The sequence below is a fragment of the Salmo trutta genome, chromosome 14 (genome assembly GCF_901001165.1).
Source record: "Salmo trutta chromosome 14, fSalTru1.1, whole genome shotgun sequence".
In the NCBI taxonomy this organism is placed as follows: Eukaryota; Metazoa; Chordata; class Actinopteri; order Salmoniformes; family Salmonidae; genus Salmo; species Salmo trutta.
Genome location: NC_042970.1, coordinates 39,800,027 through 39,816,528, shown reverse-complemented (window position 1 = coordinate 39,816,528; position 16,502 = coordinate 39,800,027). Strand labels below are relative to the sequence as shown.

The window sequence follows — 16,502 nt, the reverse complement described above, 5'->3', positions numbered from 1 at the left end:
CTCCACAGAGGAACTCTGGAGCTCTGTCAGTGACCATCGGGTTCTTGGTCATCTCCCTGACCAAGGCCCTTCTCCCCCGATATCTCAGTTTGGCCAGGCGGCCAGCTCGAGGAAGAGTCTTGGTGGTTCCAAACTTCTTCCATTTAAGAAAGATGGAGGCCACTGTGTTTTTGGGAACCTTCAATGCTGCAGACATTTTTTGGTACCCTTCCCCAGACCTCGACACAATCCTGTCTCAGAGCTCTACGGACAATTCCTTCGACCTCATGGCTTGGTTTTGACATGCATTGTCAACTGTGGGACCTTATATAGACATGTTTGTGCCGTTCCAAATCATGTCCAATCAATTGAATTTATCACAGCTGGACTCCAATCAAGTTGTAGAAACATCTCAAGGATGATCAATGGAAAAAGGATGCACCTGAGCTCAATTTCGAGTCTCATAGCAAAGGGTCTGAATATTATGTAAATAATGTATTTCTGTTTTCTATTTTTAATACATTTGCAAAAATGTCTATAAACCTGTTTTCACTTTGTCATTATGGGGTATTGTGTGTAGATGAGGAAAATGTTTTATTTAATCAATTTTAGAATAAGACTGTAACATAACAAAATGTGGAAAAAGTCAAGGGATCTGAATACTTTCCGAATGCACTGTATGACTTGTAACTGAGAACGAAACACACAGGAGGGATGATAACAAGCTATTTTTATTGACTGCTGCCTGCAGTGTTCACACCCAATGTGCCATTGTTCACACATAGGGTAGGCCTACTAGTTACTGTATGTAAACATTTCACAAGAAATTCATATTGTATGGTTGCTTGTGAATGTCTCATTTCCTCCATTCCTCCAAAGCTGGTCACTCCATTGTATCCTTGGACTAAAAGAAACATTTAGGGAACAATAATTAGTAATTAATCACATTAATCTCATTTCTAATCTCAGCCATATTTGTTCAATGGCAACAAAATTACCTATTAATAAAGGGTTGATCATACCTTGCCGCCAATTTCACGGCTCTTGGCTCTCATCTTGCTGACCTGGGACTCAGCAATGTCGGCACGCTCTTGAGCTTCCTCCAGCTCATGCTGCACCTTCCTGTACCTGGACAGGTGAGTGTTTGACTGCTCCTCCTGTAAGACAAACCAACTGGTCAAATGTAACATATATACTGTAAGCCTTATTATAAGACATTATAAAGGCTCAAACCTGCTTATAAGTTAAGTTATGGAGCGTTATATCTGCAGGCCATAGGTAAAGTGAAGTAAATGTTACCAAAGTAAATCTAGAATGCATAGTTGAAACTATGCAGTTTTATGGTATTTCTACGATAATAAGAATTCAATTTACTTACAGCCTCCTCAGACTGTCTCTTGTAGGCTTTCACTTTCAGCTGCAGCTTGTCCACCAGATCCTGGAGCCTATTCACATTCTTCTTATCCTCCTCAGTCTGTATAAATGAAAGGACGATTATGGCTTAGGGGTCAAGATTACACTTTACAGAGTTCTTCTCATCAGATGTTGAAAGTACCTGGTAGCTGAGCTCCTTGACTCGCCTCTCATATTTGCGAACACCTTTAATAGCATCAGCTGAACGTCTCTGTTCAGTATCAACTTCACTCTCCAATTCACGGACCTTGAATGAAATAATTTGATTATAACCAAGTTATTACAGTGTATTTCCTTTGTCATTGGTGGAGTCATTAGTAGTCAGTGTGATAGTTTTCATTAAGATGATGTAGTTAGAGTTTACCCTAGACTCCAGTTTCTGGAGTTGTTTCTTTCCGCCCTTCATGGCCAGGTTCTCAGCCTCATCCAGGCGGTGCTGCAGGTCCTTCACTGTGACCTCCAGGTTCTTCTTCATCCTCTCCAGGTGAGAGCTGGTGTCCTGCTCCTTCTTCAGCTCCTCTGCCATCATGGCAGCCTGCCACCATGGCATTTCATGTAGAAAAGGATAGGGATGTTACTAATCAGCAAGTACATTTTGCTGTAAGAGTTTAGATTTATATTATATGCTATAAGGACTCACATCAGTGATGGCCTTCTTGGCCTTCTCCTCTGCGTTTCTTGCCTCCTGGACAGTGTCTTCCATTTCACCTTGGATCTGAGTAAGGTCAACCTCCAGCTTCTTCTTGGTGTTCATAAGGCTGGTATTCTGAGAATGCAGCAGTCCAACACGCTCACTGGCATCAACCAGCTCCTGTTCGGCCACTTTGCGCCCTCTCTCTGTCTGCTCCAGGGCAGCCCTCAGTTCTTCAATCTCAGCCAGCATCAAGTTATTCCTACGCTCCACTATGGCTACTTGCTCCTTCATATCATCTGAGGCGCGGACAGCATCATCAAGGTGCAATTGGGCATCCTGAGGTCAAAGGAAGAAAACTCAATGATATCATATTTGTTTCACAGCCTTCCCGAGTCAAGTAGATGTTTAAAATCCATACCTTGAGTGCTCCCTGGACGTTCCTCAGCTGTTTTTGGCTTTCAGCAGCCTGGCGGTTGGCATGGCTCAGCTGAATCTCCATCTCATTGAGGTCTCCCTCCATCTTCTTTTTGATTCTCAGGGCATCATTCCTGCTCCTGATCTCAGTGTCCAGAGTGCTCTGCATGGAGTCCATCATCCTCTGGCTGTTCCTCTTGATCTGCTCTATCTCCTCATCCTTCTCTGCCAGCTTCCTGTCAACTTCACTTTTAACCTGGGTTAGCTCTAGCTGAACATGGAGAATCTTGGATTCCTCATGCTCCAGCGTAGCCTTAAAATGTATCAAAATTGCAATTATATATATATAGCTGAGTAATAGACAACATAATATATTGTACCTACTTCTCCTTCCACTTTTAAAAATGGGCATTTTATCTGTATTCTTTTTTACCTCTGCTTCCTCCAGGGCAGTCTGAAATTCTGACTTCTCAATCTCCACTGTCTTCTTTCCTTTCTCCAGCTCATGGATGGTCTTTCCAGATTCACCAATATGTTCAGTCAGGTCAGCGATTTCCTCTTTGAGAAACATGGAAATAGTGGTTATCACACAAGATGGTCAATTAGATTGCTTAAAGAGTATTTACTCTAATAAGAATATTTAAAGAAAATGTTAAACTGCATGTATTGTTTTATTGCATGTAGACATTAAAGTAACTGTCTAGTGTTTCCAGATCTCTATGTAATTTGACCTATAATTAATTACAATATGAGTGAAATAGTTTTCCTTTCAATTTTTTAAAATTAAGTATGTTAAATGACAGCTTTTCCGTGTTAGAATGATGTGGGCGTACCCCAATAACAGAATGGTGTGGGCATATACCGGTCATTAAAAATATGAATGTGAGTTGGCCAGCTTATGAGATGTTCACTGGACAATTACTTTAAGTTTGTTTCAGAATGTTTGGAACATACGTTGCAGGTTCTTGTTCTCCCTCTTAAGTGTCTCCAGGTGGTCCAAACATTCTTCATAGGAGTTCTTCATCTTGAACAGCTCGGTGCTGAGAGAGCGAGCCTCTTTCAGAGACCCCTCCAGCTCTGCCTGGCCCTCTTCGTACTTCTGCTTCCACTCTGTCAGAACCTGGAAGTGTCATTAACAAGTTCATGAATAAATTAGTGACTGAATAGGTGGATTTCATTAATTTTTCCTTGCCATCTTGTCTTTCATGGTACCTTGTCAAAGTTCCTCTGCTTCTTGTCAAGTTGGGCAGCTGAAGCATTAGCTCTCTCCACATCAATCATGAGATCCTCCACTTCACCCAGCAGTCTCTGCTTGGTCTTCTCCAGAGAAGCACACTTGGAGTTTGTTGCCTCAATTGTCTCTTGTGCGTCTTGCAGACGCTGTGCAAGCTTTTTCCTGTAAAGGTATAGAAACATGTTTTTTCTCTGATGTTTGCCATTGTAGGTATTTTGGTCATTATGAACATGTTCAATGTCTTTAATTACTTGGCATCCTCAAGCTCTTCAGTGCGCTGAATGGCATCAGTCTCATATTTGGTTCTCCACTGAGCCACCTCGCCGTTGGCTTTGGACAATCCACGCTGCAGCTCAGCCTTGGCCTCCTGCTCCTCCTCAAACTGCTCCCTGAGCAGGTCACAGTCATGGCGGGCTGATTGAACAGAATGGGCCAAGGCATTCTTGGACTTTCAGTTGATTTGTAGAGAAAGAAACCTTTCTTTAGAATTTGTTCAAAACGATTTGTACACATTTGATGTATTTCTTTGCAAACCTATTATGTGATTTATCCTACTTTCACTTCTTCCTCGATGTGCCTCTTGAGTTCCTCAACCTGCTGTGTGAAAGCTTGCTTGCCCCTGGTCAACTGGGAAACCAGAGCTTCTTTTTCCTCCAGCTGACGCCCGTATTCACCTGATTGAAGATACAATGTAGGAAATATGTTTCTAGCAGATATATTGATGATGTTTGTTTGGGTAAGTAGTGTTTCTTTGCACACTAACCATTCTCTGTCAGCAGTCTTGCCCTTAGCACACCTATGTCATTCAATTGGCGCACATGTTCATCGTTCTTGGATTTGAGCTCACTCATTTGATCCTCAAGAGAGCGGCACATTTTCTCATAGTTTCCCTGAAACAAGTACAGTTTTAGAGTTATTTGATCATGACTTGTTTTTTGACTTCAATATAAATCTGTTGTTTTTACCTTTGATTTGGAAACAGACTCCAGGTTGCTGGAGAGGTCATCAATCTCCATTTTGAATTCACTCTTCTCCTTCTCCAGCTTCTGCTTGACACGCTGGAGGTTGTCTATTTGTTCTCCTAGTTCTGCCACAGTGTCGGCCTGCTTCCTACGGAGAGCAGCAGCGGTGGCCTCATGCTGCAGGGTGGACTCTTCAAGATCACGACGCAGCTTCTGGAACTCAGCCTCACGCTTCTTACTCATCTCAATCTGGACAGATGTTGCACCTCCAGCCTCTTCAAGCCTCTCACTGATCTCCTCAAGTTCCCTGGAGAGATCAGACCTCTGCTTCTCAACCTTGGCCCGAGCAGCACGTTCAGCCTCAATCTCCTCCTCCAGCTCCTCAACCCGAGCCTGAAATACATGGTCGTATATATTCAGCCCTTGCAAAGCCAACTTGGAAATATTATTTCGTATAGATTTGAATCACTTTAGTTAAGTGCTACGTCTTGAATCAACCTGGAGCTCCTTGATCTTCTTCTGGAGCTGAAGACCAAGTGTCTGTTCATCCTCAACCTTGTTAAGAAACTGGCTTAACTCAAAGTCCTTCCTATGTACAGTTGAACACAAGAACAGGGAATGGAGATGAAGTACTTTCGGTAAAATATACTAGCTTGCTTTATTATTGGCCAGCAACTTACTTCTTAATCTTCTCCTCTGACTGCTGCCTGTCATTTTCCAGATCCATTATGGATTCCTGGGACAGTTTCAGATCTCCTTCAAGCTTCCTTTTGGCTCTCTCAAGGTCCATGCGGACTTTCTTCTCTTGCTCCAGAGATCCTTCCAGCTGTTTTAACAGAGAGCAGGCATTAATTGTACTGTGGTTCCACATAAATGTGTATATGGATAATGTACTACTAGTTATAACCTCTTTTTACTCCCTCAATTCAGTTTGTTTTTTGCTCACATCATCCACTTGCTGTTCAAGCTTGGTCTTGGCTTTGGTCAGAGTGTTGACTTTGTCTTCCTCTGCCTGGAGATCATCAAGGACTTGCTGATGCGCCTCTTGGAGGGCTTTCTTCTCCTTGGTCAACTTGGCAATGGTTTCATCTTGGGAGGCCATCTCCTCCACTAGGTTTTTAACCTAAGTAGAATCATGTAATGTTTCATTAACATGGTTGCCTGTATCTATAGAGATGCACAAAGGTTGTATTGAAAAATAGATAACCTTGTTTTCGGTGGCATGTTTCTCCTTCTCTACTTTGGCCAAGGTGAGCTCCAAGTCATCAATGTCTTTCTTTAGCTCAGAGCACTCGTCCTCCAGTTTCCTTTTCTTGGCAGTCACCTCAGCATTGAGCTCCTCCTCATCCTCCAGCCTTTCAGTTGTCTCTTTGAGTTTGGCTTCAAGCTGGATCTTACTCTTAATGAGTCCCTCACACCTTTCCTCGGCATCATTGAGGCTCTCACCTTCCTAGAGTTATGATTATATGATATTTTATTAATTGTTTCACAATTATACTCTCAAATATAAACAAGGGTTGATGCAGATTTTACTAATCCACTCCTTCAGTTACAGATGCTACTTACAGATGCTACTTGTAACGCCAAGGCATTTCTTTCATTCAGTATAGCAACCATCTTCTCTTCAAGCTCTTTCTTCTTGGACAATGCCTTTGTCAGATCCTCCTTTGTTTTTTCAAAGGTCTCCTTCATTTGGGCCATCTCCTTCTCAGTTTCAGCACTCTTTAGAAGAGGCTTGATCTTGAAGTACAGCTTCATCCATGGCCAGGTTTTGACGTTCATGAAGGAGCGGATGTTGTATTGGATGGCGAAAGTAGACTCTCTGTCAAAATCCAAACAAATAAAACAATATTTGGATCAAGTCAATTATAAACGCAACAACTGTGTAAACCAATGAGGATGGATAGACATTTCTTTCCAGCAAAGCCTTTACCTCCTCTCGATCATCTTCATATACTCCCTCCTCATGAGAAAACCTCTGCACAGGGCCTGAGTCATGGTCACCAGAGAAGCCAGTTTCTCATCTCGCATCTCCTCCAGAGTACCCAACAGACCAGCTTTGAAGAACACCTGCAATTTAGTGTTTATTAGAAAAATATTCTAAACTCAGAGGTTCAAAGAGCATTTTAACACCTTTAAAGGAGTAATCTCGGAAACCCAGAACTAAAATATTGTGTAACTGCGTCACATACTCGATTAGGTTCTGGGGGAGATGTATATGAGAAAAGATACTAATGAGAGTAACAGTCTCCACCTCCCTAAATGGAAACTCTCAGCCAAAGCCCCCCCTCCCCCCATTAAGAAAACATTCCACTTGAAATCATTGCTTCAAATTATTGCTTCAAATCGCTGGATCCCACAGTCTTTTGACAGACGTTAACATTACAATACCATTTATGTTATGTAGTCTGTCCACAAGAGATTAGTAAGAGGAATAATGTTTTACCTTGGTGTGCCCAAACTTGTACTGAGTGTGGTCCACATCAATGGACCCCAAGAGCTTCTCTGAAGCCTTCTTGTTGTCCATGAACTGTCCCTCAGGGATGACTTTGGCATTCAATACTTTGTATCTGAACGAAAAGATAGTTCAACTTCATCAATCAATACCACGCAGTATCCACACAGCTGTGTTGGATGTCACAATATCTGCAACCACTGACGATGGCTGACTTTTCAAGCGTACTGTGTATTTACCTCTGCTTGAAGTCACCATATTGGATTCTGCTGGGGAATCCCTTTCTGCAGATTCTTATACCTTCCAGCACACCATTACACCTCAGCTGGTGGATGACCAGGAAGTTTTCCATCAGACCTTGTAGACAAATGTAATGTTTTACTCATTCATTTTCATAAAACTTAAAACAAGTTCTTCTTCACAGGGTTAAAAACAATTTCCAGCTTTTTAGCACTTACCTGGTGTCTTTGATTCATTGGGAATCAAACATCGCACAAAGTGCGGATGAGTGCTCCTCAAGTTGGTCATCAGCTTGCCCAAGTTTTCCTGAAAGTTTAAGCATACTTAAATCAACAATAAACATTTGCCTTGCAAACTCCAAACTCAATTGTTGAATCTCAAACATTTTGAACCAAAGCTATTTCAGATCCACGCACACCTTAAACATATTATGATATGAATAAAATTATAATATTTCCCCTCTCCCATCATAATGGAACATCCTCTCCATTTTTGATGAACACATACCCTGAATAGAGCAGACACTGTCTGGAAGGAGCCACCCTTCTTCTTGGCGCCACCCTTCTTGCTAGCAGCCTCTATTTGTATATTCAAAAGATAAATTCCAGCATGACAGGGATGCAAAATGTGTTAGTATTTACGGAATGCGCTAATGCCATAACTAGACTTTATGTAAATATTTTCGAAAAATCTGTGTAAACAGTGAACACTACCATCAGCTGCAGGAGTTACATAGAGATAAGCCAGCAGTTTGACTGTAGACTTCTGGTAGAGTTGCACAACAGAGTCGTTCAGGGGGTCCTTGTTCTTGTCCAGCCAGCCTGTGATACTGTATTCTACAATGCCAGCATAGTGCACAAGGGCAAAGTGGGCCTCCTTCCCTGCCTCCTTTCCTTTGGTAGGCTTTGGCTTTTGGAAGGCGGCAGTTTTGCCAAGATGCTGTTCATTCAGCTTTGTCTTGAAGGTAGTGTCAGAAGCTTTGGGGAACATGCACTCCTCTTCAAGGATGGAGAAGATGCCCATTGGCTGTTGAGAACAGAATGATTTTAATAGAGACCAGGCTTTTTTACAGTAAAATATTGATTTAAGAAATTGTTATTATGCGTACCTTCTCAATAAGCTCAATGCAGGCAGCCAAGTCCATACCAAAGTCAATGAACGCCCATTCAATTCCCTCTTTCTTGTACTCTTCTTGTTCCAGTACAAACATGTGGTGGTTGAAGAACTGTTGCAGTTTCTCATTGGTGAAGTTGATGCAAAGTTGCTCCAAGCTGTTGTACTGAAGAAAATGAAATGTTTAGGGTAGTGCATTAAGTCAGGTAGTTAGTGTAAATTGGAAGGAAGAGTAATTTGTTTACCACTCACATCAAAGATCTCAAATCCAGCGATGTCCAGCACACCAATGAAGAATTGTCTGGCCTGCTTTGTGTCTAACATCTCGTTGATACGGACGACCATCCACAAGAACATTTTCTCATAGACTGATTTACAGAGGGCCATAACCGAGTTGCCAACCTGTGGTACAGTCTGGCCCTTGGTCACCATCTCATTCCCGACCTTCACTCTGGGGTAGCACAGAGCTTTGAGCAAGTCAGCGGAGTTCAAGCCCATGAGGTAGGAGATTTTATCAGCCACTAAGATGGAAGGTAAAATGGTACTCTTACAAAGATCATACTTTTTACAAAGATCAGATATTTCAATCACCATGTTGAGTAAATATGTACTTCTTGATCTGATTTCATGCATGTAATGTACACCAGTTTGACAACGCCAGAGATTCCTGGTTGCAGTGTCTTCATCATTTTTCAATTTACCTTCAGTGCCATCAGGCTCAGCCTGCTCCTCACGCTGCTTCTGCTTGAACTTCATTGCCCCATGATGCATCACAGAACCAGTCAGCTTGAAGATGCCAATCTTCTCATCAGCAGTGAAGCCCAAAATGTCAATGGCCTCCTGTGATTTAAAGTAGAGGTGGGCTATGATTACACAAAATGGACTTCCTTTGAAAAGCAAGTTGATTTCCCTCCTATCCTGGAAGAACACTACACATCACTTCTTTCAAGTAAGAAAGAAAGACACGATTCTGTGCAACGTCAATCAAAAATATTATCAAAATACGATTCATCATGCTAAGAACAAACAATTATGGCATGAAATAACATATCAATTTGACTTACGTCAGTGGCAATGAACTCGTCCACATCACAGATACTCTTGACCGTGATTTCACCCTGACTGAGCATGGGATAGTCGTAAGGGTTGGTGGTGATCAGAAGAGCATCTGGAATATGGACACATGTTTAGCAGTGACATTATTAACCAGTTCAACTCTGACACGCTCTGGTGGCATTTTCTAAATGACACATAATATTGTATACTACCCTCATACAATACATGTTGGTTACAAAACTATAAGTCTTAAGAACTGTGGGATTCTGATAAAGGTGTCAGAAACAATGTGACTATTACAGAGCCCAAGATATTTCTTGTCAAATGTTGGGGAATAAAATATTTGAAAGTCTAGGTTTGACATAAAATATGTCACCAATTACTGTTCCAAAAGGATAAATATATATTTTATATTTTATTTTTATTAAAAAGTCAGATCTTTTACCTAATGTTGTCACTCAAACATGCTCAATTTCCATCGGAACACAGACATTTAAAATACGCAGGGCAAAGTAATCTTTCGTCTCACAGGAATCCTTTTTTTTGTCTTAGAGGAATGATATACATCATTTATGAGGAGAAAGCTGAAGTCTCTACCTATCCAGTGTGTAAATATACCCCGTCTGATTCCCAGTTCGTCCACTAGATGGCAGCAAGAAATCACATGACGTATCTTGGCCACTGTCTGGTTTCGGTACTGAGTCACAGTGCCAAAATGGCTGAACAGATTTTCAAGCCTGACATCTTACAATGACCCTAGAAATCAGGCCTTTCAAGTGATACTTAAAAAAAAACAAGACACAGACAGGTGAGGAAACTTAAAACTTATTTTCCTAATCACTTTTCCTATTATAAATGAGTGAACTAGATCAACGATCAGTGGTGGAACAAGTACCCAATTGTCATACTTGAGTATAGTAATAGAAAATGACTCAAGTAAAAGTGAAAGTCACCCAGTAAAATACTACTTGAGTAAAAGTCTAAAAGTATTTGGTTTTAATTATACTTACGTATCAAAAGTAAAACTATAAATCATCTCAAATTCCTTATATTAAGCAAATACTTTCACTTTATGGATAGCCAGGGGCACACTCCAACACTCAGACATAATTTACAAGCAAAGAATTTGTGTTTTGTGAGTCCGTTAGTCCACCAGATCAGTGGCAATAGAGATTACCAGGGATGTTCTCTCGATTAGTGCGTGAATTGCACAGTTTTCCTGTCCTGCTGAGCATAAAAAATGTAACGAGTACTTTTGGGTGTCATGAAAAATGTATGGAGTAAAATTTACATAATTTTCTTTAGGAATGTAGTGAAGTAAGAGTAAAAGTTGTCAAAAATATAAACAGTAAAGTAAAGTACAGATACCCCCAATAACTACTTAAGTAGTACTTTAAAGTGTTTTTACTTAAGTACTTTACACCACTGTCAATGGTGCATGTGGAGGATGCATACAAGGTAATGTGGATGGAGAAGGAAATGCATTGCTTTGAAATGACCATCAGGGTGTACCCTATTTGGGGATAACCCCCAAACTCACCAGACCCAGTACAGGGCCCAGAACAACTTCTCAGAGTTTAACAGGCTTTTATGTAGCCCTGTTGGCCTTATGCATTCCATGTCATATTTCTGTATTTGTCTCTCACCGAGCAATTGTGGCTGGTGTCCAGTCATGAGCTGATAGAAGATGTGGTAGCTTCTCTCAGCAGACAGCTGGAATGTCACTCTAGACTTCTCCAGCAGATCTGTAGTTCAAGTATAGCATGGTTAAGATTGTGTTGTATAACATAACATTTTTAGATGTAAATAAAAAGTATGAAAAAAAAGAAGATACTTACAAGTTTCAATATCGGCTGAAGCCAGCTTTCCGGTAGTTCCAAAATGGATTCTGATGAATTTACCCTGAACAGTCGAGACATTGTAAGTATCTCTTCAAGATTTTAACAGGCAGCAAGTAATGTGAAGTTGCATTTTAACATTACTTACAAAACGGGAGGAGTTGTCATTCCTCACAGTCTTGGCATTACCATAAGCCTCCAGCAGAGGGTTAGCTGCAATGATTTGATCCTCCAGCGACCCCTAGAGATGACATGATATAGCAAACTTTATAAATGAAGAGTTTAATTCCAAAATGCTATACAATATATACATTTTCAGAAACATTGGTAAATTCGCTTTTATTGTTTGAAGAAATTATTAAAGAGATTGGTGTGTTTTTTCACTATCTAATCACGGCACGGGGTTGTTCAATGACAGACATGTATTTGTTTAAAATCTATCACTTGGGCCTCCCGAGTGGCGCAGCGGTCATGTCTGTCATTTTAAAAACCCCACGCCATCGCGTCACTACAGAACCGGGTTCGATCCCAGGCTGTGTCACAACCGGCCATGCCCGGGAGTACCGTAGGGCAGCCCACAATTGGTCCAGCTTCGTCCGGGTTAGGGGAGGGTTTGGCCAGGGGGGTTTTACTTGGCTCATTGCGCTCTAGCAACAATTTGTGGCAAGCCAAGCCAAGATCGTAATTGGGTCGCAATTGGATATCACGAAATTGGGGAGAAAAAGGGGGGTAAAATACAATAAAATAATAAATAAAAATCTATCTCTTGATGGTTTCATTTCATAGAGACAAATACGTTTTTTTGCTAAATGCTCTAAATCCGCCTCACTCTTAGAGAAATAAGTAGTACTGCTAGGTTTTACACAGTCAAATGTAACAAATATAAAAAATGTTATAAAAAAAAATCGTGACATAATTTCTTTTTAAAATACAGTAATATACGATCTGTGTGTAAAACATGTACATTTGGTATTTTAGTCATTTAGCAGATTATCTTATCCAGAGCAGCTTACAGTAAGTGCATTCATCTTAAGATACTGTAGCTAGGTAAGCCAACCACATATCACAATCAAATATACAGGATACGAACATTCCATTCCAGCTAAACAATGGATATATAGCATTTTGTAAAAAAAATTACATTTTCATACACATCTAAAATTTCTGATGAAAAAACACAAATGTAAGCTGACAGATTCTGTGAAGTTTTGGAAATAAACTCTTCATATCTACTTCCATGGACTTCCTTAACTGGGGTGTCATAGGCCCCATCTGAAATGTACCCTTAGACCACTGGAGGCTGCTGAGGGAAGGACAGCTCATAATAATGGCCGGAACGGAGCAAATGGAATGGCATCAAACACATGGAAACCACGTGTTTGATGTATTTGATACCATTCTACTCATTCTGCTCCAGCCACTACCACAAACCCGTCCTCCCTAATTAAGGTGCCACCAACCTCCTGTGCCCTAGACCCTACAATGCAATTGTGTAGATCTGAGATGCTATAAGCGACATGGTGAAACGTTCACCTGGCCTATTAGAGAGCAAAATGACGCTATTACCATATGGATTGCTCCTGTCAAAATGCGTAGCGTTTCGTGATCCATTTGGGATTGGGCCATGGCCATTGAAACTGATGGGCATTGTGGAGAGCCGTATCAAGTGTACAAAGCTCAAGTGTGCAAAGCTCCACACTGGAGCCAGGGGTTTAATCCCTGCATCCACCCTTCCCACTACATCTCCCACCTGCCTGTATCCCTCTTTCGTTTCATAACTGTCTAAATAAAGTGTCAAAATACCCTTAAAATATATTTTTAAATGAATAAGGAAGCGCACTACTTTCAGTTTTATGCATTTGTACTGAAAAAAAAATATAGGCCTAAACAATATTATTTATTTTCTGAATAATGAATTTAAAGATAGCAAATTTGGTCATCAGTACCCACACAAAAAAAATAACAATAGCATGATGCCTCTGCCTAAAATCAACATACTTTAATCTCGACATACTGTATTTGCACGGTATATACAATAATGTGTCTCACCTTTATTTTCCCAGAAGCAGCAGCAGCTGCTTGTTCCTTCTTGCCTCCAGCCACTGCGATTGTCGCGAAGTACTGGATGACACGTTTGGTGTTCACAGTCTTTCCTGCACCGGATTCTCCGCTGCGGGGAGGAAACACTCAAAATAAACACTTTACACAGTTGTTTTCTGTTCAAAATGATTGAAGACTAAAGACTTAATGAAGTTGATACATTCATTAGGCTACACAGACACAGGTGCTTACGTAATGAGGATTGACTGGTTTTCACGATCTGCAAGAGGGAAAAATATCAAAGATTAGCCTATGTTGAGGAGACAATAAAGAGGCCTTCTCTTTTTCAGTTAATTTAAATTGCACCAATAAGTGAGCATACCAGTGAGCATGTGCTGATAGGCATTATCAGAGATGGAGAAGATGTGGGGTGGGGCCTCAATTCTCTTTTTGCCTCTGTAAGCATTCACAACCGACTGGTCGTACACTGGGAGCCACTTGTAGGGGTTCACAGTGACGCAGAACAGCCCAGAGTAGGTCTGTAATAGAGGGGAATAATGTTGGTTAACATTTCAACTCTCCATTGATTCATGTCTTGACCGCTAGATTATCTTTCATTTAAACTCACGTAGATCATCCATGCTGCGTAACGCTCTTTGAGGTTATACAACACTGTGGCCTCATTGAGGTGGGTCATCATGGCCATGTCCTCAATTTTGTCGTACTTTGGAGGGTTCATGGGGTGGATATCATCCTCTTTTACAGTGATGGTCTGTGCCAAAAAAATACACATAAAAGAAATTAATTATTCATCTAAAATGTTACTTACCTTGTATGTACTAATCTGTGCTGAGATAGAGATACATTATGTCACTTACTTGCCCACATAGCGTTTTGACAGTGGCTTTGCCACCCTCTCTACTCTGGAGAACCCCTTTGAGGTACATCTCTTTGGGCTCAACCACAAAGAAAGCTGATTTGGCATCAAAGGGGGCGGCCTGGGCCGTAATCCTCTCCCTTTCCGGCTTGCGGAGGTAGATGGCCGCCGCGCCAAAGCACTGCATCTCTGAGTCCCCCATGGTGGCTCTTTACTGTTAGAATGTAATGCAGTGTTGTTAACAAAGATTCAGATACCAACAAAATATAAACAATGGAGAAATACGACTTTAGATTTTGACTTATGATAGGTTAAGTCAGTTGTACTAAGCCCATGCGGCATAAGTTATAGGCTATTCACCGAGAATCACTGGGTAACAAAGGTTGGTGGCACCTTAATTGGGGAGGATGGGCTTGTGGTAATGACTGGAGAGGAATTGTGGAATGGTATCAAATACATCAAAAAGCTGGTTTCCATGTGTTTGATGCCATTCTATTCGCTCCGTTCCAGTCATTATTATGAGCTGTCCTCCCTTCAGCAGCCTACTGTGGTGGGTACATTAGTTGAAATGATCATTGAACAAGATGTTACAGATGATGCCTTTAAGAGTTGGAATCCTTCTCATTATTAACGTCTTAAAAAGAGAAGATAACCCCACTGTAATGTATTGACGTCACTCGGACTAAAGGGAATCATTGAATGGTACTTGAGCGGTGGTTGGACACATTGACAGCATACAACACTATACACTAAGTTAACCTTATGGTATGTTGTCACTTCATGACTACTATGGTAACTATCTCAAGGTCAAGGCCATCAGACTGTTAAATAGCCGTAATCACTAGCACAGAGAGGCTGCTGCCTATATACACGGACTTGAAATCATTTGCCACTTTAATAAATGGAACACTAGTCACTTTAATAATCTAACTTTAATAATGTTTCCATATCTTGCATTACTCGTCTCATATGTATTTACTGTATTCTAAACTATTCTACTGTATCTTAGTCTATGCCGCTCTGACATTGCTCGTTCTAATATTAATATATTCTTAATTCCATTCCTTTACTTAGATTTGTGTATATTGGGTATATGTTGTGAAATTGTTATATATTACTTGTTAGATATTGCTGCACTGTCGGAACTAGAAGCACAAGCATTTCGCTACACCCGCAATAACATCTGCTAAACACGTGTATGTGACCAATAAAATGTGATTTGATTTGAGATTTGATTTGATTTGAACTGCAGATACACAAACTGAAGGTAACTGAAGGTACACAAAACAATTATTAAATTGTAATGACAGGACCTTAGCCAAATTAGCAACTAATAATTAACATTCTTGGTACTGTATATGTGATAACACAAAAATGTAACATTTTATAACTACATGTAATGTTGAAAAAGTAAAGTGTTTTACCTTGTTGGACACCAACAGTGCAGGTAGGTCTCTGGCAGCCTTTGAACAGAATACCTAAAAATACAAAACATTTATTTTGTATTTTACAGCTTCCTCTACATTTTTAAATGTATAATGTTAAATCAGATAATGCAATATAGAGTGACTCTAATAATTAAGATATAGCGATTAAGATTTTAATCAAAGAAATAATCAGAACGTTTGATCATTTCAATGTGCTTGTTATCTATGAGCAAAGCAAGAATAAACTGATGTAGCATCTGTGCTGGAGCATGACTTACCTTAGCTGGGTCCCTGTCTGTCCTGATAGGAGTGGTGTCGCTTCTTATATAGAGGGACGAGTGCTCTCAGGAGATTACTACTTGATCTCATTGGTCATGTATTTTGGCTTTGTTTGGCAGTAACCTCTAGACTGCTAGTTGACAGGTGACTGCATCATGAAATATTCCATGATTTATCTCACATATAATCATGGGCATCAGTGGCGTCATTGTTTTGAATTATTTAAATATTTTATTTTGTTGTGTATATATAGATCTTATTTTAAATGTTTTACAAGATATGTAAATATGTGTTTTGTGGTGTGCAGTAAAAACATTGACTCAACCTATGATGAAATCTCTACAAAATCTCAAATGAGGAGTGAGAGGTTTTTGTCAAGCATTTTTTAACACTCAAGCTTTGTTTCAAGTAGTACACAGAAAATACTTGATTCAAGGTTAGGTCAATCTATGGTTCTTACTCTTCTTTTTTAACGTTCACTGGCACAACAGAATATCCTCATTTAGCCGTGACATCTTGAAATGTCATTGGTATACTGTTG

General features: G+C 40.4%; 1 protein-coding gene across 3 annotated transcripts; it reads right to left on the bottom strand.

Moving 5' to 3' along the window:
• Window positions 1-700: 700 nt before the first annotated feature.
• Window positions 701-15,970, bottom strand: LOC115208051 (myosin heavy chain, fast skeletal muscle-like). Of its 3 annotated transcripts, XM_029775793.1 has the most exons (39): window positions 15,961-15,970; window positions 15,680-15,733; window positions 14,257-14,469; window positions 14,007-14,150; window positions 13,761-13,917; window positions 13,631-13,658; window positions 13,388-13,508; window positions 11,487-11,579; window positions 11,339-11,402; window positions 11,147-11,245; window positions 9,509-9,612; window positions 9,146-9,284; window positions 8,697-8,965; window positions 8,440-8,610; window positions 8,045-8,357; window positions 7,839-7,909; window positions 7,550-7,637; window positions 7,331-7,448; window positions 7,083-7,206; window positions 6,570-6,706; window positions 6,203-6,458; window positions 5,844-6,086; window positions 5,583-5,759; window positions 5,317-5,462; window positions 5,135-5,225; window positions 4,640-5,029; window positions 4,438-4,564; window positions 4,230-4,348; window positions 3,926-4,122; window positions 3,653-3,836; window positions 3,395-3,560; window positions 2,874-2,998; window positions 2,445-2,753; window positions 2,033-2,362; window positions 1,757-1,927; window positions 1,535-1,639; window positions 1,358-1,453; window positions 1,002-1,136; window positions 701-883 (listed from the first exon to the last, which is right to left on the bottom strand). In XM_029775793.1, the coding sequence occupies exons 3-39, from the start codon at window positions 14,455-14,457 to the stop codon at window positions 863-865; spliced, it is 5,829 nt and encodes a 1,942-aa protein (XP_029631653.1). In that variant the 5' UTR covers window positions 14,458-14,469; window positions 15,680-15,733; window positions 15,961-15,970; the 3' UTR covers window positions 701-862. The 3 variants fall into 3 exon arrangements, with proteins under 3 accessions (XP_029631653.1, XP_029631652.1, XP_029631654.1); XM_029775792.1 differs by lacking the exon at window positions 15,961-15,970 and having other exon boundaries at window positions 15,680-15,814; XM_029775794.1 differs by lacking the exons at window positions 15,680-15,733; window positions 15,961-15,970 and having other exon boundaries at window positions 14,257-14,656.
• Between the last annotated feature and the right edge of the window lie 532 nt (window positions 15,971-16,502).